Raw genomic sequence first — 26728 nt, 5'->3', positions numbered from 1 at the left:
ACGGGGGAAGGGTAAAATCATAAATTTAGGCCTCGGTCCACGATTTCGAATTTCACCGATGAATTGTAAGCGTAAACGAGTATTTGAACAAGACTCGAAGCGGTTTTTTGTTAAATTCCATCGTTTCGGCCTCGAAAAAAATAATTCGCAAAAAAAGAGGGATGCAACACGAGTACTTCCCAGTAGGTCACCCATCATAGTACTACTCTCGCCCAAGGACGCTTAACTTTGGAGTTCTGATGGGTTCCGGTGCATTAGTGCTGGTATGATCGCATCCGCAAGCATTAGGGCGCATTATCTATATAAAAATCAACGTCGCGACTCCCAAAAGCCATAACAATGTCTTCGATGCACCAAAAATCACATATAATATTAGAATTTCTAATAACTTTTCGCGATCTTCGTGTTGGGATGGTTTCGGAAGAGTGATCTATGAAATTCGAACAAGGTGAACGGGGGAAGGGTAAAATCGTAAATTTCGCCCTCGGTCCATAATTTCGAATTTTAACGGTGAATTGTAAGCATAAACGAGCATTTGAACAAGACTCGAAGCGGTTTTTGGTCAAATTCCATCATTTCGGCCTCGGAAAAAATAATTCGCAAAAAATGAGGGATGTAACACGAGGACTTCCTAGTAGGTCACCCATCCTAGTACTACTCTGCCCCAAGCACGCCTAACTTCGGAGATCTGATGGGATCCGGTGCATTAGTGCTGGTATGATCGCATTCGCAAGAATTAGCGCGTATTATCTATATAAGAATCAACGCCGCGACTACCAAAACCATAACTACATTTTCGATGCACCCTAAATAACATATAATATTAGAATTTCTAATAACTTTTCGCGATCTTCGCGTTGTGATGGTTTCGGAAGAGTAATAGGTGAAAATCCGACAAGTTGAACGGGGGAAGGGTAAAATCATAAATGTCGCCCTCTGTCTGGGATTTCGACTTTCACCGGTGAATTGTAAGCGTAAACGATCATTTTAACAAGACTCGAAGCGGTTTTTGGTCAAATTCCATCGTTTCGGCCTCGAAAAAAATAATTCGCAAAAAAAGAGGGATGCAACACGAGGACTTCCCAGGAGGTCACCCATCCTAGTACTACTCTCGCCCAAGCACGCTTAACTTCGGAGTTCTGATGGGATCCGGTGCATTAGTGCTGGTATGATCGCATCCGCAAGCATTAGCGCGCATTATCTATATAAGAATCAACGCCGCGACTCCCAAAAGCCATAACTACGTCTTCGGTGCACCAAAAATCACATAAAATATATGAATTCCTAATAACTTTTCGCGATCTTCGTGTTGGGATGGTTTCAGAAGAGTAATCGGTGAAATTCCGACAAGTTGAACCGGTGAACGGTAAAATCGTAAATTTCGCCCTCGGTCCATGATTTCGACTTTCACCGGTGAATTTTAAGCGTAAACGATCATTTGAATAAGACTTGAAGCGGTTTTTGGTCCAATTCCATCGTTTCGGCCTCGAAAAAAATAATTCGCAAAAAAAGAGAGATGCAACATGAGGACTTCCCAGGAGGTCACCCATCCTTGTACTACTCTCGCCCAAGCACACTTAACTTCGGAGATCTGATGGGATCCGGTGCATTAGTGCTGGTATGATCGCATCCGCAAGCATTAGCGCGCATTATCTATATAAGAATCAACGCTGCGACTACTAAAGGCCATAACTACGTTTTCGACGCACCATAAATCACATATAATATTAGAATTCCTAATAAATTTTCGCGATCTTCGGGTTGGGACGGTTTTGGAAGAGTGATCGATTAAATTCCGACAAGGTGAACGGCGGACGGGTAAAATTGTAAATTTCGCCGTCAGTCCAGAATTTCGACTTTCACCGGTAATATGTAAGCGTAAACGAGCATTTGAACAACACTCGGAGAGATTTTGGTGAAATTCCATCATTTTGGCCGACAAAAAAAAAATAATTCGCAAAAAAAGAGGGATGAAACACGAGGACTTCGCAGGAGGTCAACAATCCTAGTACTACTCAAGCCCAAGCACGCTTAACATTGGAGTTCTTATGGGATCCGATGCATTAGTACTGGTATAATCGCATCCGCAAGCATTAGCGCGCATTATCTATATTAGAATCAACGCCGCGACTACCAAAACCATAACTACCTTTTCGATGCACCATAAATCACATATAATATTAGAATTTCTAATAACTTTTCTCAATCTTCGTGTTGGGACGGTTTCGGAAGAGTGATCGGTGAAATTCCGACAAGCTGAACGGGGGAAGGGTAAAATCATAAATTTCGGCCTCGATCCATGATTTCGACTTTCACCGGTGAATTGTAAGCTTAAACGAGTATTTGAACAAGACTCGAAGCGGTTTTTGGTCAAATTTCATCGTTTCGGCCTCGAAAAAAATAATTCGCAAAAAAAAAGGGATGCAACACGAGGACTTCCTAGGAGGTCACCCATCCTAGTACTACTCTTGCCCAAGCACGCCTAACTTCGGAGATCTGATGGGATCCGGTGCATTAGTGCTGGTATAATCGCATCCGCAAGCATTAGCGCGCATTATCTATATAAGAATCAACGTCGCGACTCCCAAAAGCCATAACAATGTCTTCGATGCACCAAAAATCACATATAATATCTGAATTCCTAATAACTTTTCGCGATCTTTGCGTTGGGACGGTTTCGGAAGAGTGACCAATGAAATTCGAACAAGGTGAACGGGGGAAGGGTAAAATCGTAAATTTCGCCCTCGGTCCATGATTTCGACTTTCACCGGTGAATTGTAAGCGTAAACAAGCATTTGAACAAGACTCGAAGCGGTTTTTGGTCAAATTCCATCGTTTCGGGTTCGGAAAAAATAATTCGCAAAAAAAGAGGGATGCAACACGAGGACTGCCCAGGAGGTCACCCATCCTAGTACTAGTCTCGCCCAAGCGCGCTTAACTTCAGAGATCTGATGGGATCTTGTGCATTAGTGCTGGTATGATCGCATCCGCAAGCATTTGCGCGCATTATCTATATAAGAATCAACACCACGACTACCAAAAGTCATAACTACGTTTTCGATGCACCATAAATCACATATAATATTAGAATTCCTGATAAATTTTCGCGATCTTTGCGTTGGGACGGTTTTAGAAGAATGATCGATGAAATTCCGACAAGGTGAACGGTGGAAGGATAAAATTGTAAATTTCGCCGTCGATCCGGAATTTCGACTTTCACCGGTAATATGTAAGCGTAAACGAGCATTTGAACAACACTCGGAGTGATTTTGGTCAAATTCCATAGTTTTGGCATAAAAAAAATAATTCGCAAAAAAAGAGGGATGAAACACGACGACTTCGCAGGAGGTCAACAATCCTAGTACTACTCAAGCCCAAGCACGCTTAACATTGGAGTTCTTATGGGATCCGATGCATTAGTGCTGGTATGATCGCATCTGCAAGCATTAACGCGCATTATCTATATAAGAATCAACGCCGCGACTCCCAACAGCCATAACTACGTGTTCGATGCACCAAAAATCTCATATAATATATAAATTCCTAAAACTTTTCGCGATCTTCGTGTTCGGAAGGTTTTGGAACCGTGAACGCTGAAATTCCGACAAGGTGAACGATGGAAGGGTAAAATCATAAATTTCGCCCTCGGTCCGGAATTTCGACTATCACTGGTGAATTGTAAGCGTAAACGAGCATTAGAACAAGACTCGGAGCGTTTTTTGGTGAAATTCCATCGTTTCGGCCTCCGAAAAAAATAATTCGCAAAAAAAGAGGGATACCACACGAGGACTTACCAGGAGGTCACCCATCCTAGTACTACTCTCACCCAAGAACGCCTAACTTCGGAGATCTGATGGGATCCGGTGCATTACTGCTGGTATGATCGCATCCGCAAGCATTAGCGCACATAATCTATATAAGAATCAACGCCGCGACTACCAAAAGTCGTAACTACGTTTTCGATGCACCATAAATAACATATAATATTAGAATTCCTAATAAATTTTCGCGATCTACGCGTTGGGACGGTTTCCGAAGAGTGATCGGTGAAATTCCGACAAGGTGAACGAGGGAAAGGTAAAATCATAAATTTCGCCCACGGTCCATGATTTCGACTTTCACCGGTGAATTGTAAGCGTAAACCAACATTTGAACAAGACTCGAAACGGTTTTTGGTCAAATTCCATCGTTTCGGCCAGAAAAAAAATAATTCGCAAAAAAAGAGGGATGCAACACGAGGACTTCCCATGAGGTCACCCATACTAGTACTACTCTCACCCAAGCACGCCTAACTTCGGAGATCTGATGGGATCTGGGGCATTAGTGCTGGTATGATCGCATCCGCAAGCATTAGCGCGCATAATCTATATTAGAATAAACGGTGCGACTCCAAAATGCCATAACTACGTCTTCGATGCACCAAAAATCACATATAATATATGAATTCGTAATAACTTTTCGCGATCTTTGCGTTGGGACTGTTTCGGAAGAGTGATCGGTGAAATTCCGACAAGGTGAACATGGGAAGGGTAAAATCATAAATATCGCCCTCAGTCTAGGATTTCGACTTTCACCAGTGAATTATGAGCGTAAACGAGCATTTGAACAAGACTCGGAGGGATTTTTGGCCAAATTCCATCGTTTCCGCCTCCAAGAAAAATAATTCGCAAAAAAAGAAGGATGCAACACGAGGACTTCCCAGGAGGTCACCCATCCTAGTACTACTCTCGCCCAAGCACGCTTAACTTTGGAGTTCTGGTGGGATCCGATGCATTAGTGCTGGTATTATCGCATCCGCAAGCATTAGCGCGCATTTTCTATATAAGAATCAACGTCGCAACTCCCAAAAGCCATAGCAATGTCTTCGATGCACAAAAAATCACATATAATATTTGAATTCCTAATAACTTTTCGCGATCTTTGCGTTGGGACGGTTTCGGAAGAGTGATTGATGAAATTCCAACAAGGTGAACGTGTGAAGGGTAAAATCGTAAATTTCGCCCTCGGTCCATGATTTCGACTTTCACCGGTGAATTGTAAGCGTAAACGAACATTTGAAAAAGACTCGAAGCGGTTTTTTGTCAAATTCCATCGTTTTGGCCTCGAAAAAAATAATTCGCAAAAAAAGAGGGATGCAACACGAGGACTTCTTAGGAGGTCACCCATCCTAGTACTACTCTCACCCAAGCACGCCTAACTTCGGAGATCTAATGGGATCCGGTGCATTAGTGCTGGTATGATCACATCCGCAAGCATTAGCGCGCAATATCTATATAAGAATAAACACCGCGACTACCAAAAGCCATAACTACGTTTTCATGCACCATAAATCACATATAATATAGAATTCCTAATAACTTTTCGACTTTCACGGTGAATTGTGAGCGGAAACGAGCATTTGAACATGTCTCGGAGCGACTTTTTGCCAAATTCCATCGTTTCGGCATCCAAGAAAAATAATTCGCAAAAAAAGAATGATGCAACACGAGGACTTCCCAAGAGGTCACCCATCCTAGTACTACTCTCGCAAGAGCACACCTAACTTCAGAGATCTGATGGGATCCGTTGCATTACTAGTGGTATTATCGCATCCACAAGCATTAGCGCCCATAATCTATATAAGAATCAACGCTGCGACTCCCAAAAGCCTTAACTACGTCTTCGATGCACCAAGAATCACATATGATATATGAATTCCTAATAACTTTTCGCGATCTTTGCGTTGGGACGGTTTCGGAAAAGTGATCGGTGAAATTCGGACAAGGTGAACGGGGGGAAGGGTAAAATTGTAAAAATATCGACCTCGGTCTGGGATTTTGACTTTCACCGGTGAATTATAAGCGTAAACGAGCATTTGAACATGACTCGGAGCGACTTTTGGCCAAATTCCATCGTTTTCGCCTCCGAGTAAAATAATTCTCAAAAAAAGAAGGACGCAACACGAGGACTTCCCAGGAGGTCACCCATCCTAGTACTACTCTCGCCCAAGCACGCTTAACTTTGGAGTTCTGATGGGTTCCGGTGGATAAGTGCTGGTACTATCGCATCCGCAAGCATTAGCGCGCATTAGCTATATAAGAATCAACGCCGCGACTACCAAAAGCCATAACTACGTTTTCGATGCACCATAAATCATATATACTATTAGAATTCCTAATAACTTTTCGCGATCTTTGCGTTGGGACGGTTTCGGAAGAGTGATCGGTGAAATTCCGACAAGGTGCACGGGGGAAAGGTAAAATCATAAATTTCACCCTCGGTCCATGATTTCGACTTTCACCGGTGAATTGTAAGCGTAAACGAGCATTTGAACAAGACTCGAAGCGGTTTTTGGTCAAATTCCATCATTTCGGCCTCGAAAAAAATAATTCGCAAAAAAAGAGGGATGCAACACGAGGACTGCACATGAGGTCACCCATCCTAGTACTACTCTCGCCAGAGCACGCTTAAGTTCGGAAATCTGATGGGATCCGGTGCATTACTGCTGGTATGATCGCATCCACAAGCATTAGCGCGCATAATCTATATAAGAATCAACGCCGCAACTCCCAAAAGCCGTAACTACGTCTTCGATGCACCAAAAATCACATATAATATATGAATTCTTAATAACATTTCGCGATCTTTGCGTTGGGACTGTTTCGGAAGAGTGATCGGTGAACTTCCGACAAGGTGAACGGGGGAAGGGTAAAATCGTAAATATCGCCCTCGGTCTGGGATTTCGACTTTCACCGGTGAATTATGAGCGTAAACGAGCATTTGAACGAGACTCGGAGCGATTTTTGGCCAAATTCCATCGTTTCTGCCTCCGAGAAAAATAATTCTAAAAAAAAGAAGGATGCAACACGACGACTTCGCAGGAGGTCAACAATCCTAGTACTACTCAAGCCCAAGCACGCTTAACATTGGAGTTCTTATGGGATCCGATGCATTAGTGCTGGTATGATCGCATCTGCAAGCATTAACGCGCATTATCTATATAAGAATCAACGCCGCGACTCCCAACAGCCATAACTACGTGTTCGATGCACCAAAAATCTCATATAATATATAAATTCCTAAAACTTTTCGCGATCTTCGTGTTCGGAAGGTTTTGGAACCGTGAACGCTGAAATTCCGACAAGGTGAACGATGGAAGGGTAAAATCATAAATTTCGCCCTCGGTCCGGAATTTCGACTATCACTGGTGAATTGTAAGCGTAAACGAGCATTAGAACAAGACTCGGAGCGTTTTTTGGTGAAATTCCATCGTTTCGGCCTCCGAAAAAAATAATTCGCAAAAAAAGAGGGATACCACACGAGGACTTACCAGGAGGTCACCCATCCTAGTACTACTCTCACCCAAGAACGCCTAACTTCGGAGATCTGATGGGATCCGGTGCATTACTGCTGGTATGATCGCATCCGCAAGCATTAGCGCACATAATCTATATAAGAATCAACGCCGCGACTACCAAAAGTCGTAACTACGTTTTCGATGCACCATAAATAACATATAATATTAGAATTCCTAATAAATTTTCGCGATCTACGCGTTGGGACGGTTTCCGAAGAGTGATCGGTGAAATTCCGACAAGGTGAACGAGGGAAAGGTAAAATCATAAATTTCGCCCACGGTCCATGATTTCGACTTTCACCGGTGAATTGTAAGCGTAAACCAACATTTGAACAAGACTCGAAACGGTTTTTGGTCAAATTCCATCGTTTCGGCCAGAAAAAAAATAATTCGCAAAAAAAGAGGGATGCAACACGAGGACTTCCCATGAGGTCACCCATACTAGTACTACTCTCACCCAAGCACGCCTAACTTCGGAGATCTGATGGGATCTGGGGCATTAGTGCTGGTATGATCGCATCCGCAAGCATTAGCGCGCATAATCTATATTAGAATAAACGGTGCGACTCCAAAATGCCATAACTACGTCTTCGATGCACCAAAAATCACATATAATATATGAATTCGTAATAACTTTTCGCGATCTTTGCGTTGGGACTGTTTCGGAAGAGTGATCGGTGAAATTCCGACAAGGTGAACATGGGAAGGGTAAAATCATAAATATCGCCCTCAGTCTAGGATTTCGACTTTCACCAGTGAATTATGAGCGTAAACGAGCATTTGAACAAGACTCGGAGGGATTTTTGGCCAAATTCCATCGTTTCCGCCTCCAAGAAAAATAATTCGCAAAAAAAGAAGGATGCAACACGAGGACTTCCCAGGAGGTCACCCATCCTAGTACTACTCTCGCCCAAGCACGCTTAACTTTGGAGTTCTGGTGGGATCCGATGCATTAGTGCTGGTATTATCGCATCCGCAAGCATTAGCGCGCATTTTCTATATAAGAATCAACGTCGCAACTCCCAAAAGCCATAGCAATGTCTTCGATGCACAAAAAATCACATATAATATTTGAATTCCTAATAACTTTTCGCGATCTTTGCGTTGGGACGGTTTCGGAAGAGTGATTGATGAAATTCCAACAAGGTGAACGTGTGAAGGGTAAAATCGTAAATTTCGCCCTCGGTCCATGATTTCGACTTTCACCGGTGAATTGTAAGCGTAAACGAACATTTGAAAAAGACTCGAAGCGGTTTTTTGTCAAATTCCATCGTTTTGGCCTCGAAAAAAATAATTCGCAAAAAAAGAGGGATGCAACACGAGGACTTCTTAGGAGGTCACCCATCCTAGTACTACTCTCACCCAAGCACGCCTAACTTCGGAGATCTAATGGGATCCGGTGCATTAGTGCTGGTATGATCACATCCGCAAGCATTAGCGCGCAATATCTATATAAGAATAAACGCCGCGACTACCAAAAGCCATAACTACGTTTTCATGCACCATAAATCACATATAATATAGAATTCCTAATAACTTTTCGACTTTCACGGTGAATTGTGAGCGGAAACGAGCATTTGAACATGTCTCGGAGCGACTTTTTGCCAAATTCCATCGTTTCGGCATCCAAGAAAAATAATTCGCAAAAAAAGAATGATGCAACACGAGGACTTCCCAAGAGGTCACCCATCCTAGTACTACTCTCGCAAGAGCACACCTAACTTCAGAGATCTGATGGGATCCGTTGCATTACTAGTGGTATTATCGCATCCACAAGCATTAGCGCCCATAATCTATATAAGAATCAACGCTGCGACTCCCAAAAGCCTTAACTACGTCTTCGATGCACCAAGAATCACATATGATATATGAATTCCTAATAACTTTTCGCGATCTTTGCGTTGGGACGGTTTCGGAAAAGTGATCGGTGAAATTCGGACAAGGTGAACGGGGGGAAGGGTAAAATTGTAAAAATATCGACCTCGGTCTGGGATTTTGACTTTCACCGGTGAATTATAAGCGTAAACGAGCATTTGAACATGACTCGGAGCGACTTTTGGCCAAATTCCATCGTTTTCGCCTCCGAGTAAAATAATTCTCAAAAAAAGAAGGACGCAACACGAGGACTTCCCAGGAGGTCACCCATCCTAGTACTACTCTCGCCCAAGCACGCTTAACTTTGGAGTTCTGATGGGTTCCGGTGGATAAGTGCTGGTACTATCGCATCCGCAAGCATTAGCGCGCATTAGCTATATAAGAATCAACGCCGCGACTACCAAAAGCCATAACTACGTTTTCGATGCACCATAAATCATATATACTATTAGAATTCCTAATAACTTTTCGCGATCTTTGCGTTGGGACGGTTTCGGAAGAGTGATCGGTGAAATTCCGACAAGGTGCACGGGGGAAAGGTAAAATCATAAATTTCACCCTCGGTCCATGATTTCGACTTTCACCGGTGAATTGTAAGCGTAAACGAGCATTTGAACAAGACTCGAAGCGGTTTTTGGTCAAATTCCATCATTTCGGCCTCGAAAAAAATAATTCGCAAAAAAAGAGGGATGCAACACGAGGACTGCACATGAGGTCACCCATCCTAGTACTACTCTCGCCAGAGCACGCTTAAGTTCGGAAATCTGATGGGATCCGGTGCATTACTGCTGGTATGATCGCATCCACAAGCATTAGCGCGCATAATCTATATAAGAATCAACGCCGCAACTCCCAAAAGCCGTAACTACGTCTTCGATGCACCAAAAATCACATATAATATATGAATTCTTAATAACATTTCGCGATCTTTGCGTTGGGACTGTTTCGGAAGAGTGATCGGTGAACTTCCGACAAGGTGAACGGGGGAAGGGTAAAATCGTAAATATCGCCCTCGGTCTGGGATTTCGACTTTCACCGGTGAATTATGAGCGTAAACGAGCATTTGAACGAGACTCGGAGCGATTTTTGGCCAAATTCCATCGTTTCTGCCTCCGAGAAAAATAATTCTAAAAAAAAGAAGGATGCAACACGAGGACTTCCCAGGAGGTCACCCATCCTAGTACTACTCTCGCCCAAGCACGCTTAACTTTTGAGTTCTGATGGGATCCGATGCATTAGTGCTGGTATGATCGCATCCGCAAGCAATAGCGCGCATTATCTATACAAGAATCAACGTCGCGACTCCCAAAAGCCATAACAATGTCTTCGATGCATCAAAAATCTCATATAATATCTGAATTACTAATAACTTTTCGCGATCTTTGCGCTGGGAAGGTTTCGGAAGAGTGATCGATGAAATTCCAACAAGGTGAACGGGGGAAGGGAAAAATCGTAAATATCACCCTCGGTCTGGGATTTCGAATTTCACCGGTGAATTATGACTGTAAACGAGCATTTGAACAAGACTCGGAGATATTTTTGTACAAATTCCATCGTTTCGGCCTCCGAAAAAATAATTCGCAAAAAAAGAGGGATGCAACACGAGGATGTCCCCGGAAGTCACCCATCCTAGTACTACTCTCCCCCAAGATCGCTTAATTTCAGAGTTCTGATGGGATCCGGTGCATTAGTGCTGGTATGATCGCATCTGTAAGCATTAGCGCACATTATCTATATAAGAATCAACGCCGCGACTCCCAAAAGCCATAACTAAGTCTTTGATGCACCAAAAATCACATATAATATATGAATTCCTAGTGACTTTTCGCGATTTTTGCGTTGGGATGGTTTAGAAAGAGTGATCGGTGAAACTCCGACAAGGTGAACGGGGGAAGGGTAAAATCGTAAATTTCGTCCTCGGTCCGGGATTTCGAGTTTCACCGGTGAATTGTAAGCGTAAACGAGCATTTGAACAAGACTCGGAGCGATTTTTGGTCAAATTCCATCGTTTCGGCCTCCGGAAAAAATAATTCGCAAAAAAATAGGGATGCAACAAGAGGACTTCCCAGGAGGTCACCCATCCTAGTACTACTCTCGCCCAAGGACGCCTCAATTCGGAGATCTGATGGGATCCGGTGCATTACTGCTGGTATGATCGCATCCGCAAGCATTAGAGCGCATAATCTATATAAGAATCAACGTTGTGACTCCCAAAAGCCTTAACTACGTCTTCGATGCACCGAAAATCACATATAAATTATGAATTCCTAATAACTTTTCGCGATCTTTGCGTTGGGACGGTTTCGGAAGAGTGATCGGTGAAATTCGGACAAGGTGAATGAGGGAAGGGTAAAATCGTAAATATCGCCCTCGGTCTGGGATTTCGACTTTAACCGGTGAATTATAAGCGTAAACGATCATTTGAACAAGACTCGGAGAGATTTTTGGCCAAATTCAATCGTTTTCGCCTCCGAGAAAAATAATTCTAAAAAAAAGAAGGATGCAACACGAGGACTTCCCAGGAGGTCACCCATCCTAGTACTACTCTCGCCCAAGCACGCTTAACTTCGGAGTTCTGATTGGTTCTGGTGCATAAGTGCTGGTATGATCGTATCCGCAAGTATTAGCTCGCATTATCTATATAAGAATCAATGCCGCGACTAACAAAAGCCATAACTAACGTTTTCGATGCACCATAAATCATATATAATATTAGAATTCCTAATAACTTTTGTCGATCTTCGCGTTGGGAGGGTTTCGGAAGAGTGATCGGTGAAACTCCGACAAGGTGAACGGGGGAAAGGTAAAATCGTAAATTTCGCCCTCGGTCCATGATTTCGATTTTCACCGGTGAATTGTACACGTAAATGAGCATTTCAACAAGTCTCGAAGCGGTTTTTGGTCAAATTCCATCGTTTCGGCTCCGAAAAAATAATTCGCAAAAAAAGAGGGATGCAACACGAGGACTTCCCAAGAGGTCACCCATCCTAGTACTACTCTCACCCAAGCACGCCTCAATTCAGAGATCTGATGGGATCCGGTGCATTACTGCTGGTATGATCGCATCCGCAAGCATTAGCGCGCATAGTCTATATAAAAATCACATATAAATTATGAAATCCTAATAACTTTTCGCGATCTTTGCGTTGGGACGGTTTCGGAAGAGTGATCGCTGAAATTCGGAGAAGGTGAACGGGGGAAGGGTAAAATCGTAAATACCGCCCTCGGTCTGGGATTTCGACTTTTACCGGTGAATTATAAGCGTAAACGAGCATTTGAACAAGACTCGGAGCGATTTTTGGCCAAATTCCATCGTTTTCGCCTCCGAGAAAAATAATTCTAAAAAAAAGAAGGATGCAACACGAGGACTTCCCAAGAGGTCACCCATCCTAGTACTACTCTCGCCCAAGCACGCTAAAGTTTGGAGTTCTGATGGGATCCGGTGCATTAGTGCTGGTATGATCGCATCCGCAAGCATTAGCGCGCATTATCTATACAAGAATCAACGTCGCGACTCCCAAAAGCCATAACAATGTCTTCGATGCACCAAAAATCTCATATAATATCTGAATTACTAATAACTTTTCGCGATCTTTGCGTTGGGAAGGTTTCAGAAGAGTGATCGATGAAATTCCAACAAGGTGAACGGGGGAAGGGTAAAATCGTAAATATCGCCCTCGGTCTGGGATTTCGAATTTCACCTGTGAATTATGAGCGTAAACGAGCATTTGAACAAGACTCGGAGCGATTTTTGTACAAATTCCATCGTTTCGGCCTCCGAAAAAAATAATTCGCAAAATAAGAAGGATGCAACACGAGGACTTCCAAGAAAGTCACCCATCCTAGTACTACTCTCGCCCAAGCACGCTTAACTTCGGAGTTCTGATGGGATCCGGTGCATTAGTGCAGGTATGATCGCATCTGTAAGCATTAGCGAGCATTATCTATATAAGAATCAACGCCGCGACTCCCAAAAGCCATAACTACGTCTTCGATGCACCAAAAATGACATATAATATTAGAATTCCTTGTAACGTTTCGTGATTTTCGAGTTGGGATGGTTTAGAAAGAGTTATCGGTGAAACTCCGACAAGGTGAACGGGGGAAGGGTAAAATCGTAAATTTCGTCCTCGATCCGGGATTTCGACTTTCACCGGTGAATTGTAAGCGTAAACGAGCATTTGAACAAGACTAGAAGCGATTTTTGGTCAAATTCCATCGTTTCGGCCTCGAAAAAAATAATTCGCAAAAAAAGAGGGATGCAACACGAGGACTTCCCAGGAGGTCACTCATCCTAGTACTACTTTCACCCAAGCACGCCTCAATTCGGAGATCTGATGGGTTCCGGTGCATTACTGCTGGTATGATCGCATCCGCAAGCATTAGCGCACATAATCTATATAAGAATCAACGCTGCGACTCCTAAAAGCGTTAACTACGTCTTCGATGCACCGAAAATCACATATAAATTATGAATTCCTAATAACTTTTCGCGATCTTTGTGTTGGGACGGTTTCGGAAGAGTGATCGGTGAAATTCGGACAAGGTGAACAGGGGAAGGGTAAAATTGTAAATATCACCCTCGGTCTGGGATTTCGACTTTCACCGGTGAATTATAATCGTAAACGAGCATTTGAACAAGACTCGGAGAGATTTTTGGCCAAATTCCATCGTTTCGGCCTCCGAAAAAAATAATTCTACAAAAAAGAAGGATACAACACGAGGACTTCCCAGGAGGTCACCTATCCTAGTACTACTCTTGCCCAAGCACGCTTAACTTCGGAGTTTTGATGGGTTCCGGTGCATAGGTGCTGGTACGATCACATCCGCAAGCATTAGCGCGCATTATCTATATAAGAATCAATGCCGCGACTACCAAAAGCCATAACTACGGTTTCGATGCACCATAAATCATATATAATATTAGAATTCCTAATAACTTTTCGCGATCTTCGCGTTGGGACGGTTTCGGAAGAGTGATCGGTGAAATTCCGACAAGGTGAACGGGGGAAAGGTAAAATCATAAATTTCGCCCTCGGTCCATGATTTCGACTTTCACCGGTGAATTGTAAGCGTAAACGAGCATTTGAACAAGACTCGAAGCGGTTTTTGGTCAAATTCCATCGTTTTGCCTCCGAAAAAAATAATTCGCAAAAAAAGAGGGAAGCAACACCAGGAATTCAGAGGAGGTCACCCATCCTAGTACTACTCTCGCCCAAGCACGCTTAACTTTGGAGTTCTAATGGGATCCGGTGCATTAGTGCTGGTATGATCGCATCCGCAAGCATTAGCGCGCATTATCTATATAAGAATCAACGTCGCGACTCCCAAAAGCCATAACAATGTCTTCGATGCAACAAAAATCACATATAATATCTAAATTCCCAATAACTGTTCGCGATCTTTGCGTTGGGAAGGTTTAGGAAGAGTGATTGGTGAAATTCCGACAATGTGAACGGAGGAAGGGTAAAATCGTAAATATCACCCTCGGTCTGGGATTTCGACTTTCACCGGTGAATTATGAGCGTAAACGAGCATTTGAACGAGACTCGGAGCGATTTTTAGCAAAATTCCATCGTTTCCGCCTCCGAGAAAAATAATTCTCAAAATAAGAAGGATGCAACACGAGGACTTCCCAGGAGGTCACCCATCCTAGTACTACTCTCGCCCAAGCACGCCTAACTTCGGAGATCTGATGGGATCCGGTGCATTAGTGCTGGTATGATCGCATCCGTAAGCATTAACGCGGATTGTCTATATAAGAATCAACACCGCGACTCCCAAAAGCCATAACTACGTCTTCGATGCACCAAAAATCAAATATAATATTAGAATTCCTAGTAACTTTTCGTGATTTTCGAGTTGGGATGGTTTAGAAAGATTTATCGGTGAAACTCCGACAAGGTGAACGGGGGAAGGGTAAAATCGTAAATTTCGTCCTCGATCCGGGATTTCGACTTTCACCGGTGAATTGTAAGCGTAAACGAGCATTTGAACAAGACTCAAGCGATTTTTGGTCAAATTCCATCGTTTCGGCCTCGAAAAAAATAATTCGCAAAAAAAAGAGGGATGCAACACGAGGACTTCCCAGGAGGTCACCCATCCTAGTACTACTCTCGCCCAAGCACGCTTAACTTTGGAGTTCTGATGGGTTCCGGTGCATAAGTGCTGGTATGATCGCATCCGCAAGCATTAGCGCGCATTATCTATATAAGAATCAACGCCGCGACTTCCAAAAGCCATAACTACGTTTTCGATGCACCATAAATCATATATAATACTAGAATTCCTAATAACTTTTCGCGATCTTTGCGTTGGGACGGTTTCGGAAGAGTGATCGGTGAAATTCCGACAAGGTGAACGGGGGAAGGGTAAAATCGTAAATATCGCCCTCGGTCTGGGATTTCGACTTTCACCGGTAAATTATGAGCGTAAACAAGCATTTGAACGAGAGTCGGAGCGATTTTTGGCCAAATTCCATTGTTTCCGCCTTCGAGAAAAATAATTCTAAAAAAAAGAAGGATGCAACACGAGGACTTCCCAGGAGGTCACCCATCCTAGTACTACTCTCGCCCAAGCACGCTTAACTTTGGAGTTCTGATAGGATCCGGTGCATTAGTGCTGGTATGATCGCATCCGCAAGCATTAGCGCGCATTATCTATACAAGAATCAACGTCGCAACTCCCAAAAGCCATAATAATGTCTTCGATGCACCAAAAATCTCATATAATATCTGAATTACTAATAACTTTTCGCGATCTTTGCGCTGGGAAGGTTTCGGAAGAGTGATCGATGAAATTCCAACAAGGTGAACGGGGGAAGGGTAAAATCGTAAATATCGCCCTCGATATGGGATTTCGAATTTCACCGGTGAATTATGAGCGTAAACGAGCATATGAACAAGACTCGTAGCGATTTTTGTACAAATTCCATCGTTTCGGCCTCCGAAAAAAATAATTCGCAAAAAAAGAGGGATGCAACACGAGGACTTCCCTGGAAGTCACCCATCCTAGTACTACTCTCCCCCAAGATCGCTTAACTTCAGAGTTCTGATGGGATCCGGTGCATTAGTGCTGGTATGATCGCATCTGTAAGCATTAGCGCGCATTATATATATAAGAATCAACGCCGAGACTCCCAAAAGCCATAACTACGTCTTCGTCTCTCTCGCAGCACGTCTCTCTTCCTTTCCTCGTTAACTCGAGCAACCACGAAAGTTTCTATCACTAAATCACTCAAGATAAAAAGGAATTAGTGTGTGGGCACTTTCAAACCATACGACTTAAGAACGAGTCTTGAAGTCGCAAAGCTAAACACTAGGTCAAATGAGGACCTATGTGCCAAAACAATAAAAACAAAATTGAATAGAGAGAGAGAGGAGAGGGGCGGCCAAGTCTAGAGAGAGAAGCTCTCAATCTCTAAAACATTTGATGAATGAAATGTGTGGAATGAGGCTCCTATTTATAGGAGAGGTTTCACCTTCAATAAGGTAGTTTCCTCTTCTATAGAATATCACATATTCATGAGCCAATTTCCCCTTTTCTTTCATGAGGCACACGGCCAAGAGGATCCAAGCAAGTCCTTGGATTTGTTTCCTCTTTTATTTGCTTCTCCCTTGACCCATGTGGCCGAATTCCCTCTTGCCTCTTTGAGGAAATTTGTTTCCTCTTTTTCTTTTGGCAAGTATCTTCATACATTCATGCACAAAATATTCTCTCTTTCTTTGGGTATGTTGGGCGCTTATTTCACTCTAGAAGGATCTTCTAGAAGCTTCTTCATTTGTTCATGACAACATGAGAAAGACCCATTAAGAATTTTCAATAAAATTCTTATGAAACGAAATTAATCCACAAGGTCCAATTAATCTAATTTGGCCGAGTGACATTAAGTCATCAAATGACATTGTCAAAAAATTTATTGACATTCATTTCATCATATGTCCAAAATGACAAAATTACCCTTTTGACAATTTTCGTAAAACTTGTCTCGTTTTTGTTTTGACTTAGCTTCTAGTTTAACTATTCCTACTCGATGTCATTCGTGGCAGTGACCTCATGGATCCAAATGAACAAAGCTTGAGCTAAACACTTGGACTCAAAAGTTCACAAACCTTTTCCAAGTTTAGCTTAATGTCAATTGACTCCACTAAAGAGTTGACACTGAAAATCTCTCGGTTCAAATGAATTTATTTTCTACTCAAGAATTCAACCAAATTATGATGAGCGGATCCACTAAATATTATCTATGTTTACCCTTCATGAATATCATCAGCTAGTCGGGATTTACAAAATTACCATTTTACCCTTCTAGCTCTTATTTCCTCAACTCCTTTGTAGCTTGTGAATAAGTTAGAAACAATGTATTGACGATGAACTAACAAGTCACATTGTTTCATCCAAAGGAGTCAAGACTCAATTTGGACACTGGCTAGTTCATTTATTCACATTCCAAGGAACAAAGCATGAGGTGATATACATTGCATTTCAGCAATCTTGTACATAAATTCCATATCTATGAGAACTTCACAAAGTTACTCATGACATTCTCACAACCTAGTATTTCACCAATAGGCCTTGTTCGGAATCACAAAGTGAGTCCGAACTCTGACTTTCTCAAATGAGAATACATAAGGTGTGAAACGACATGTCTCATTTCAGGATTAAGGTAAGCACGATGCAATTCATACGTAGTGACTTCGAGACATAAGAGGTTAAATGGTTTGTTCTTATTTTGTCTCAAGAAGTGCACTGGTCAATTCAGTACCTTCGGAAGATACCTAGAAGAACTATAGAGTCTCCAACTCTCAATGCCCCATAACCAGACATCATAGATTCTCCTAACAGTCATACTGAGGTCAATAGTCTTTTGACCCTTAGATTGCAAATATATCGTTTTAAGCAAACTACGAAGAGTTTGTTCATGCAAATCTACATTTGTCTCTTCGTAAGTTGTTTAGTTTGTTTATGGACTAAAGACTAATGTTTTATCATAAAGCTTCAACAAGACAAGGAGGAATGAATGAACGTTTCAGCTTTTTATTAATGAATAAGCAATTACAAGCAAGAGTCTTCATGAGACTTTATTACATCAAATGTACAATATAAAGATTACAAATCTTCTTGTGGGCACCATTGACAACAGAGATTGCATCATGTTTAACATAAGAGTACGTAATCTAGTACATGAACAACAAAAGATTGCTTACTCTATTACATTAACAAACTAGTACTTAAATCAAGAGAATGTCATAAATAAGTACTTACATATTAATTTAACCAAGAAAAATAAAATTTTTGCTAATTGTCATCCATTTCCAAGTCTGAACCCACTTTCGTTGCTATTTTAACCGCCCCTGTGTCTGTGTAGATTGATTGTGAACTTTTGTCGATACATGGCCATGTCCTCTTGTCGGATTTCCAATAGATCATACTCGTGAGTCAAAAACTCAATGGCCTTTATAACAAACATTCCACAGTCGCCACTATTTTTAAAAATTTGAAATTAGACATCTTGTATGTTCAACAATATGATATTATTCAATAATATAGCAAGACGTTGATGTCAAATGTAGATGGAAATTGTTGACATCTATATGCCAACAACTGGTATCAATTGTTGACGTATAGATGTCAACAATTGCCATCAACAGTTGACATTGTTGACATTGATGTCAACTGTTGATGGCAACTATTGACATCTATATGTCAACAACTGTCATTGGTATCAATTGTTGACGTATAGATGTCAACAATTTCCATCAACAGTTGACATCGATGTCAACAATTGGTTCAACAACAACAATATTCATTCAATAACAATATTCAATCAACAATATTCTCACCTTAAACCGAAATTACCCATAATCAATTACCCAAAACTAAGGGATAAACCGAAATTCAACAATCTCATTCAACAATTCTCTTGAATCAATAATCCATATTCAACAAATCAACAATTCAATCAATCAACAATCAATAATTCAATCAATCCCATCAATCAATAACAACAAAACCAAGATAACCCAATGCAATAAACAATTACCCAAAACATGTTAACCGAAATTAAAACAAATCAACCGAAAACCCCTAAACTAACCTGAATATTGGGGACTTGAGTTGTTCTTCTTCCTCGGCGTCAAACGTGCCATGCATAGGCTTCACCTTCCTACGCCGAGGCTTCTTCGGCGACATTTTCACCGGTTTGGGTGAAGTTGTGGTTTTTCTTTTCCGGGACAGTGGCGACCATTTGGGTGAAGACGGCGACTCCTCCGGCACCTTCGGCTTTGTCCGAGGACTCCGTCTAACAACTTCATTTTTTTTCGGGTTGTTTGGGTGAAAGTCGTTATCGTCTATTTCCCTTTTAGGGTTAGGATTTGGAGGTTTATCTTGGTGGGAGAGGGAGAGCGTGACAGAGGAGGGAGAGCGCGATGATGAGAGAAAGAGCGAGGATGAGAAAGAGGGAGAGCGCGACAGAGGAGGGAGGAGGGAGAACAGAGATGATGATGGGGAGACGAGAAATGAGGATAATTTGGGAAGTGATCGGTTTGAGGAGAGAAGAAAGACGGTTTGAGGAGAGAGAGAAATGAGCGGTTTAAATGAGGAGAAAACGAGGGAGTGATAATGAGCGGGAATGATAGGTGAGGAGAGTGAACATTATGGATAAAAAAGGGTTGGCGTGGATTGTAAGAAAAAAACTAAATGCTAGTTGTATATTTGAGTTAGTGACATTGACTCGTTTGACACAACTTTGCTTAAAAAAAGTGATTTTAGAATAGCTATACGAAAAAACTATTGTTTTAAAAAACAGATGAGTGTTTGGTAAACTATTGTATAATAGCTGTAGCTGTTAGCAAAAGCTGATTTAGTGTTTGGTAAAATATATATTAATATTTATAAGTAATAATTATTTATATAAAATGTAATTAATATTAATAATAAGATATTTTTTGTATATAAAAAATATATCAAAGTGGGTGTCTATAGATTGTAAAAAATAAATTATAAATTTTGTGACTTCAAAAAAATTATTTGATAAAAACATATAAAGATAATTAGAATTAAAAGTTAGTGTAAGAGAAAAAAAAAGTTAAAATAGAAAAACTGCAAACCAAAACCTAAAACTTCGTATAAAAGCGCTTCAAATTGTAGCTTTTAGTTTTTTAGTTAAAATATTCAAAAATACTTTTTTGTTTAAAAAAAAACAATTTTATCAAACACTTAAATATGATTTAACTTAAAAAAAAAGCTAAAATCAACATTAATAAGCTTAGTTAAATATAGCCAATAATAGGGGTGTTCATGAGAACCGACGAACCAAACAACCCGATCATCCAAACTAAACCGCACTCTTTTTTAACCCGCCCCATTACAACCCGAAAATTTTTGGGTTGAAACTAACCCAACCCGCAAGTGTTTCGGGTTGGTTTGGTTTTTGAGCGTCATGAGATTGGGTTGAACCAAACCAACCCGATCCCGTTAAAATAATAAAAAAATTCTCTAAAAAAATGAAAAATGTTATCAAGGTAAAAAAAAAAAAAAAATACACCATATGCTTTATGGTTTTAAAATAAGAATATAAATGCATTTTCAAATTAATTAATAATTTTGTAGGTGTATCTTTATGCTCACGACAGTTGACAAATACATAATATAAGTAGACTCAATATGATCATAAAGACTTACTTATATTAGTTTCAACAACTCATTTTTTTATTTTACAGATTTTTCACGAGGTCTAGATTTTTATGGAGCATGAAATTTGAGATGAGACATAATTTATTTATTCTTAGTATTTGCATGGTTTTTTTATGAATTTGATTCAACGATTCTTTTTTGTACTTTTGTTGCGACAAATTAACCCGAAGAACCCGACTTAAACCACTCCAATAATTTCGGGTTTAGGTTGAGTTATAAAAATGACAAACCGAAAATTTCGGGTCGAGTTCATGAAATATACAAACCCGAATAACCCAACCCGATGTAGAGGCCTAGCCAATAATTCGGTAGCGTGACAATTTCCCTTTTTTTATTTTTTTTTTCACTTCGAAATTTTCTAATTGACTCGTTTTTCACTGGCTCTTTAGTTTGTGGATAAGGAAACCCCTTCTTTTCTCTTTCATGCAATAATTTTTGAAACACTCGAAACCAAAGCAAACAACGAACTCCAAAAACGCCATGGCTGGTCTCACAACCAGCTGTCCCCTGAAAATCCTTTCCTTCCACAAAATGACGCCGTCTTCTTCCGACTCCAAGCTCTTCGGCGTTCGAATCAGAAGCCCTAACCAAAACGTACTCCGACACAGTTCTCTTTCGGCAATCTCAGCTCCGACGACCTCCCGATACGGCGGAGGCGGCGGAGGACCTCGATACTCCGGCGGCTCCGATTCCCGGCGGTTTCGGAGCAGCGAACCCGTCGAAGAAGAAGAAGCTCTCGATATGTCCAAAATCAGGTTCGTTTGGAGCTTCTTTCATTTCTTTTGTGATTTGAAAAACGATGAAGTGGAATTGAAGTGTAGCTTGGTTTGCAATAGGTCAGACTCGGTGAGGCTCATTGACGATAAGCAAAATATGGTGAGTTATTGAATTCTGTTTTTGGTACTGTGCATTTTGGTTCATAGTTTATGGATTAGATTTTGTGAATTTTTATCTGAATCGATTGTGTTTTTCACTGAAGATTGGAATAGTGTCCAAGACCGAGGCGGTTCGAATGTCAAACGCTGCGGGGCTTAATCTCGTATGTTATTATCTTCATGAATTGTCTCATTTAGAGTTTATATGATAAATTTTAGGGAACATGACATCTTTATACCCCGAGTTTAGGTGAAAAGCTGACTTCATACCCTTGGTTCTCAGAAATGCCAAGTTCATACCCTTAGATTCACTAAAATGTTGACATTGTACCTTAAGATTTAAAACTATGCTAGAATTATACCATTTGTTGACTATTTATTCATTTTGACAATCAAAATTTTCTTTGATACTCATTTTTCCCTGATACACACTCTATGCATTATTAAAATAACAAAACACACCCAAACCAACAAGACGACCTTCTTCTAGCCTTCGCTGTCAGCCACCACAGTACTGCCAGCTCCGACTCTGTCGCTGCCGATCTCCGCAAATCACATTAAATATAATCTGTAAAACAAAAAAACCTGTTTAAGAAGAAGGGCTTGTTGGTGGAGAGGCCTTGAACCTCCTCTGACACCAATGAAATGCAAATTAGGAGGTCTATTCTCATTCTCATTCTCACTTCTTGTGTTTGTGATGAGATATTTCTGAGGGCGACCGAAATTGAGAGCCAAATAGAGAGCAAAGCAAATGGAAATTTGAGCAACCAAAGTACGAACCCAACTCACTCCTCTTCCCAACCATGAGTTATATTTTAGGATCATTGTATAGCTATAAGCCTATAAAGTATGAAATGAAAAGTGTGAATCAGATCTTCGGCAGTTCTTTTTCTTCTATTCCTATCTTATTTCTTCGCTTTGTGGGTCTGTGACTAGGTCGAGAGAGATTAGATTTAGATTGGTGTCATGTTTTTTAGGATAAGAAAAAGGGTAATCCTTGTGTCGTTTAATCTCGGAGCTCGTTGAGGAAGGAGTTTAAGACCGGAGATCCGGTGTCGGAGGCGGAGAAGCGGCGATGGAGGTCGAGAAACATTAGTTTGCAGGAGAGGAGAGTGGTGAGGAGGAAGAGGGAGGACGCGACGACGCGTTTGCAGATATCGGCAACGACGGAGAGTCGTCGCTGACGTGCCGTGGTGCTTGGTCGTCTTGTCGATTTGTGTGTGATTTTTATTTTTAAATAGTACGAAGTGTGTATCAGCTATCAGGGCAAAATGGGTATCAAAGGAAATTCAAATGGTCAAAATGAACTAATAGTCAACAAAAGGTTGTATAATTGTGGCATAGTTTTAAATATTAAGGTACAATCTCGACATTTTAGTAAATCTAAAGGTATGAACTCGAAATTTCTGGAAACCAAAGGTACGAAGTCAGCATTTCACTTAAACCCCTAGGTGTAAAGATGTCATTTTCCCTAAATTTTACTTAGCGTTTCATTGGTCAAAAACCTAGATTTTTGTTTTGTTTTGTGTTTCGTGTAGTTGTTTCAAAGTATGGAATTAGTAAAACATAAGAAATGGTTGAACCTAACTTTTTCTACTCGGATACTAAAAATGGTAATCAGATACAAAATGGATTGGAAGTTTAACAACTGGTTCTCCTTTTAGTCTTGATATTGCATCTCACTAGGCACATTATAGGGAGAGATGTGAAAAAATAAAAATAAAATTAGATTCTAAAATTAGAAATGCATTTGTGAAACCTTAGATGTTGAAAGCGAGTTGATATCCTGTACCTTTTTTTTTTCCCACAGCATGACAAGAAACCATTGAACTATAACTTATTGTGTCAATTGGATAATAGATTTTATTTTCCACTCTTTATATTCATGTTCTTCTTGCTTTGCAGGTTATATTATCGCTTGAAGCGGATCCCCCAGTTGTCAAAATAATGGATTACAAGTATAAGATTTTTTTATTTATGAAGCTTTTCATTTAGTGTATGTAAATTTTGCATTTATACTTATATCTCCTTTATGATTACCATAGTAAAACTTAAGTTCAAATTTGACCTTGGTTCAGGGGTGTGAACTTTATGTTATGCAGAGTAGTTCAAATTTGCACTACTAGATCCTTAACCATATTCTCTTCTTCTTCTTCTTCTTCTTCTTCTTCTTCTTCTTCTTCTTTCTTCCAGTAAATATAGATACGAACAACAAAAGAAAAAAAGAGAACAGCAAAAGAAAAGTGCTGGTACAGACTTCTCCATCATTGTCTCTTTTTCCTTACCACTCACGTGCTGTTTTTGGATCAATAGATATAACTAACTGCCTTTTTAATGAAATATCAGCAAGTCGCATGGATCTGAAAGAGCTTAAGATGAGGTATGATCTATAAGTCTTGATTTGTTATTTGTGTACGTTGTGTTGATGGGGATTTTGATTTTTAATTCGTTGTCACAACTCGTCGATTATGCCTCTAGTTGTTTGGGTATGGTTATGGTACCGAGCATTTAACTGTGGTTAGATTACGGTGTAAACGGTAGAACAGGGTGACTAATACTTAGTTAAAGTGGTGAATTTGAGCCTTTGAATTTCCAATATAGATTGAAATCACTTGTTTTAGTACTTGCCCGCGTATTTGGTCTCAACCGTTCTAAATTTTGTATAATATGTTATTCCTTTCTTTCTGCAAAGATTTTGAAACAATTGCTACGTAATTTTGTTCATCTCAAGCATCCAGAAAAATCTTAATATTCTATATCCAAAGAATAAGTTATTGAAATCCTAAAGTGCTGTTTATCTTTGCAGTTACAATATTGATCAACACGACTATTCCGTCCGCTTGAGATCTGCCCAGAGATTTTTGAAAGATGGTGACAAGGTTGATTTCTTTTGCAGTTTGTTTTTTTTAGTTTATATATACGTTTGCAGTTTTTTTTAGTTTATATATGTATATATAAAAATATGGATTATAAGTGTAGTGAAACCTTAACTAATATCTGTGCAGGTTAAAGTGGTTGTGAACTTGAAAGGCCGCGAAAATGAGTTTCGGAAGTTTGCCATCGAGCTATTAAAACGTTTCCAGGATGATGTTGGAGAGGTACTTGCTCAAGTCCATTTTACAGGAATAACACTTAAAATTCAGTTTAAAATGGGTCCATTAGAAAAATAGCCATCTTAAACGTTTGATATTGCTAAATTCTCAGATAGAAGTTAGCGTAGCTTTTTTTATGAAAAAGGGTCACTAGAACACTTATGGAACACAAAAAGTTTATATATTTATTCAGAAAACATTATCTGGCTCAAAGAAATGTCCTGGATGACAATGAATCATGAAGGCTATACAACAACAAATAAAAGAACGCGGATGTATTGATTTCACTGTTGAAATATGTAGATATTAGCATTAGCTGTGCCTGAGGTATTCTGCTTCAGGGTTTGTGATGATATTCTAGTCCATGTTGATTTAATTAAACTAGTAGGCCCTTCTTACTTTGATGTTCATTTACAGCTTGCTACAGTGGAAGCAAAAAGCTTTCGGGAGAGAAACGTGTACGTGGTCTTAGTGCCTAACAAGGCTGTTCAACCGAAAGCTCAAGAACAGCCAAAGAAAAAAGAGACATCCGATGCAGTAGATGAAGTATCAGCTAGTTTATAGTGCGTTTAAAATTTTCCCTGCAGATTCAACTAGTAGTCCAACGGTGACATGTTCAGTTATGTCCATCATCATTGCAGAATGTCCGAGGTTTGTGTATAGAATCCGTGTATGTAACGCCCGGTTAAGAATGTCGAAAACTAAAATTACTGGGTGGTATTCGAAATTTGTTGTGATGTATAGTCAATTGACTAGGACATACAGAGAGAGCAACAATTTTGTTTTACTAGTGCTTTTAGATCTACCAACAATTTTACAATTCATTTCATGTGATTTACTGTATAATGTGGTGGTTTTAGGGAAAAACTCCTCGTCTTCTCATTGATGCAACTGAAATCCTGTCCTGATTGACACAAGTCATAATGATTTTTATCTATTTTTATTTTAACATCATTTGCCGCCTTATTTCTGAAAGGAGACTGAAATTCATCTAGTCATGACTAAAACTTTTCTTCTAAGATCTTGAAGTCCAAGCATGCATTTGATATTTCTGTTGTTTCATTCTCTTCACTGAAACTGTCTAGCTAACCACTGAGTTTGTTGTGTGCTATTTTAAGCTAAGTTGGTTGATGGGTATTTCTGAAGCATATCTGATTGTTATAGCTAAAGCCTTTTGTTTTTTTGAAACAGCCTTGTGTGGCTTGGTTTCCTTTTTTCGTGTGACACTGAAGGAAAATTAGTAAGACGTCACAATTTAGGTACACGAAAAAAAAAACATCCCTCTCTGTTGACAGAAACACGTCTCAAAGGCAAGTATTGCGTAAATATCCAATTATCCATGCTTGCTTTTTTCCAAAATTACCAACTTGAAAAGGAGAATATGAGCAATAATACCCATACATCTAAATCATCTGAAAGAAAATAAATGAATTTTTTTAAATGAATTTTTTTATATATAAAAGTTACTAGTAATTTATTTTATCTTATGAGAAATGGAACTCTAATGTGTGAAGCTCTTCGTACACGAATGGTAGTTTTGTCATTTAATACTTTAGCGATGAAATAGTCGACAAAAATTATATGAAGGATATAATACATAGACCTCAATTTCAAATACAGGGATTATTTCCTATTTTCATGTAAAAGACGTTTTAGAATTTTTTTAAAGTTAGACCCAACATCAAATAAAGTCAAAACTTGGAATTCGCAAACGTGTTTTGTGTTATGGTCTGATTTCAAATTTAAAAGCAGTTGTGAGTTTTAGATAGTCATTCATTTTTCAATAATACTTTGTCATGCACATTATACGATAGATGTGTCACGTAAGTATAAAAAAAAATTACAATATCTAACAT

At 40.1% G+C, this 26728-nt stretch overlaps 1 protein-coding gene, 11 non-coding genes and 23 pseudogenes across 12 annotated transcripts; 1 reads left to right on the top strand and 34 right to left on the bottom strand.

Moving 5' to 3' along the window:
• Positions 1 to 158: 158 nt before the first annotated feature.
• On the bottom strand, positions 159 to 277 carry LOC149395214 (5S ribosomal RNA; annotated as a pseudogene).
• Positions 278 to 610: 333 nt separating this feature from the next.
• Positions 611 to 729, bottom strand: LOC149395213 (5S ribosomal RNA; annotated as a pseudogene).
• A 332-nt stretch (positions 730 to 1061) lies between these two features.
• LOC149395212 (5S ribosomal RNA) lies at positions 1062 to 1180 on the bottom strand. The gene has a single exon (XR_016299186.1). It is a non-coding gene; the product is annotated as a 5S ribosomal RNA (ribosomal RNA).
• A 333-nt stretch (positions 1181 to 1513) lies between these two features.
• Positions 1514 to 1632, bottom strand: LOC149395211 (5S ribosomal RNA). The gene has a single exon (XR_016299176.1). It is a non-coding gene; the product is annotated as a 5S ribosomal RNA (ribosomal RNA).
• A 335-nt stretch (positions 1633 to 1967) lies between these two features.
• LOC149395210 (5S ribosomal RNA) lies at positions 1968 to 2086 on the bottom strand (annotated as a pseudogene).
• A 332-nt stretch (positions 2087 to 2418) lies between these two features.
• On the bottom strand, positions 2419 to 2537 carry LOC149395209 (5S ribosomal RNA). The gene has a single exon (XR_016299274.1). It is a non-coding gene; the product is annotated as a 5S ribosomal RNA (ribosomal RNA).
• Positions 2538 to 2870: 333 nt separating this feature from the next.
• On the bottom strand, positions 2871 to 2989 carry LOC149395208 (5S ribosomal RNA; annotated as a pseudogene).
• A 783-nt stretch (positions 2990 to 3772) lies between these two features.
• Positions 3773 to 3891, bottom strand: LOC149395207 (5S ribosomal RNA; annotated as a pseudogene).
• A 333-nt stretch (positions 3892 to 4224) lies between these two features.
• On the bottom strand, positions 4225 to 4343 carry LOC149395206 (5S ribosomal RNA; annotated as a pseudogene).
• Positions 4344 to 4677: 334 nt separating this feature from the next.
• LOC149395205 (5S ribosomal RNA) lies at positions 4678 to 4796 on the bottom strand. Its single transcript, XR_016299211.1, has one exon. It is a non-coding gene; the product is annotated as a 5S ribosomal RNA (ribosomal RNA).
• Positions 4797 to 5129: 333 nt separating this feature from the next.
• Positions 5130 to 5248, bottom strand: LOC149395204 (5S ribosomal RNA; annotated as a pseudogene).
• Positions 5249 to 5930: 682 nt separating this feature from the next.
• On the bottom strand, positions 5931 to 6049 carry LOC149395203 (5S ribosomal RNA; annotated as a pseudogene).
• A 333-nt stretch (positions 6050 to 6382) lies between these two features.
• LOC149395202 (5S ribosomal RNA) lies at positions 6383 to 6501 on the bottom strand (annotated as a pseudogene).
• Positions 6502 to 6835: 334 nt separating this feature from the next.
• Positions 6836 to 6954, bottom strand: LOC149395201 (5S ribosomal RNA; annotated as a pseudogene).
• A 333-nt stretch (positions 6955 to 7287) lies between these two features.
• On the bottom strand, positions 7288 to 7406 carry LOC149395200 (5S ribosomal RNA; annotated as a pseudogene).
• Positions 7407 to 7739: 333 nt separating this feature from the next.
• LOC149395199 (5S ribosomal RNA) lies at positions 7740 to 7858 on the bottom strand (annotated as a pseudogene).
• Positions 7859 to 8192: 334 nt separating this feature from the next.
• LOC149395198 (5S ribosomal RNA) lies at positions 8193 to 8311 on the bottom strand. The gene has a single exon (XR_016299210.1). It is a non-coding gene; the product is annotated as a 5S ribosomal RNA (ribosomal RNA).
• A 333-nt stretch (positions 8312 to 8644) lies between these two features.
• Positions 8645 to 8763, bottom strand: LOC149395197 (5S ribosomal RNA; annotated as a pseudogene).
• A 682-nt stretch (positions 8764 to 9445) lies between these two features.
• On the bottom strand, positions 9446 to 9564 carry LOC149395196 (5S ribosomal RNA; annotated as a pseudogene).
• A 333-nt stretch (positions 9565 to 9897) lies between these two features.
• Positions 9898 to 10016, bottom strand: LOC149395195 (5S ribosomal RNA; annotated as a pseudogene).
• Positions 10017 to 10350: 334 nt separating this feature from the next.
• Positions 10351 to 10469, bottom strand: LOC149395194 (5S ribosomal RNA). Its single transcript, XR_016299090.1, has one exon. It is a non-coding gene; the product is annotated as a 5S ribosomal RNA (ribosomal RNA).
• A 333-nt stretch (positions 10470 to 10802) lies between these two features.
• On the bottom strand, positions 10803 to 10921 carry LOC149395193 (5S ribosomal RNA; annotated as a pseudogene).
• A 334-nt stretch (positions 10922 to 11255) lies between these two features.
• On the bottom strand, positions 11256 to 11374 carry LOC149395192 (5S ribosomal RNA; annotated as a pseudogene).
• Positions 11375 to 11708: 334 nt separating this feature from the next.
• LOC149395191 (5S ribosomal RNA) lies at positions 11709 to 11827 on the bottom strand (annotated as a pseudogene).
• A 333-nt stretch (positions 11828 to 12160) lies between these two features.
• Positions 12161 to 12279, bottom strand: LOC149395190 (5S ribosomal RNA; annotated as a pseudogene).
• Positions 12280 to 12562: 283 nt separating this feature from the next.
• On the bottom strand, positions 12563 to 12681 carry LOC149395189 (5S ribosomal RNA). The gene has a single exon (XR_016299272.1). It is a non-coding gene; the product is annotated as a 5S ribosomal RNA (ribosomal RNA).
• Positions 12682 to 13015: 334 nt separating this feature from the next.
• Positions 13016 to 13134, bottom strand: LOC149395188 (5S ribosomal RNA). Its single transcript, XR_016299074.1, has one exon. It is a non-coding gene; the product is annotated as a 5S ribosomal RNA (ribosomal RNA).
• Positions 13135 to 13467: 333 nt separating this feature from the next.
• LOC149395187 (5S ribosomal RNA) lies at positions 13468 to 13586 on the bottom strand (annotated as a pseudogene).
• Positions 13587 to 13920: 334 nt separating this feature from the next.
• LOC149395186 (5S ribosomal RNA) lies at positions 13921 to 14039 on the bottom strand (annotated as a pseudogene).
• Positions 14040 to 14372: 333 nt separating this feature from the next.
• On the bottom strand, positions 14373 to 14491 carry LOC149395185 (5S ribosomal RNA; annotated as a pseudogene).
• Positions 14492 to 14825: 334 nt separating this feature from the next.
• On the bottom strand, positions 14826 to 14944 carry LOC149395184 (5S ribosomal RNA). The gene has a single exon (XR_016298589.1). It is a non-coding gene; the product is annotated as a 5S ribosomal RNA (ribosomal RNA).
• Positions 14945 to 15277: 333 nt separating this feature from the next.
• Positions 15278 to 15396, bottom strand: LOC149395183 (5S ribosomal RNA). Its single transcript, XR_016298911.1, has one exon. It is a non-coding gene; the product is annotated as a 5S ribosomal RNA (ribosomal RNA).
• Positions 15397 to 15730: 334 nt separating this feature from the next.
• Positions 15731 to 15849, bottom strand: LOC149395182 (5S ribosomal RNA). The gene has a single exon (XR_016298899.1). It is a non-coding gene; the product is annotated as a 5S ribosomal RNA (ribosomal RNA).
• Positions 15850 to 16183: 334 nt separating this feature from the next.
• LOC149395181 (5S ribosomal RNA) lies at positions 16184 to 16302 on the bottom strand (annotated as a pseudogene).
• A 4979-nt stretch (positions 16303 to 21281) lies between these two features.
• Positions 21282 to 25826, top strand: LOC149395180 (translation initiation factor IF3-4, chloroplastic-like). Its single transcript, XM_089615690.1, has 9 exons — positions 21282 to 21660; positions 21742 to 21781; positions 21885 to 21944; positions 23686 to 23738; positions 23974 to 24029; positions 24127 to 24160; positions 24587 to 24659; positions 24786 to 24878; positions 25290 to 25826. The coding sequence occupies exons 1-9, from the start codon at positions 21386 to 21388 to the stop codon at positions 25434 to 25436; spliced, it is 831 nt and encodes a 276-aa protein (XP_089471816.1). The 5' UTR covers positions 21282 to 21385; the 3' UTR covers positions 25437 to 25826.
• Positions 25827 to 26728: the final 902 nt, after the last annotated feature.

This window comes from Urtica dioica, chromosome 5, assembly GCF_054948205.1.
Source record: "Urtica dioica subsp. dioica isolate 48M chromosome 5, U.dioica_male_clone48M_v1_H2, whole genome shotgun sequence".
NCBI classification, from domain to species: Eukaryota; Viridiplantae; Streptophyta; class Magnoliopsida; order Rosales; family Urticaceae; genus Urtica; species Urtica dioica.
This window is presented reverse-complemented; position numbering and strand designations above follow the sequence as displayed.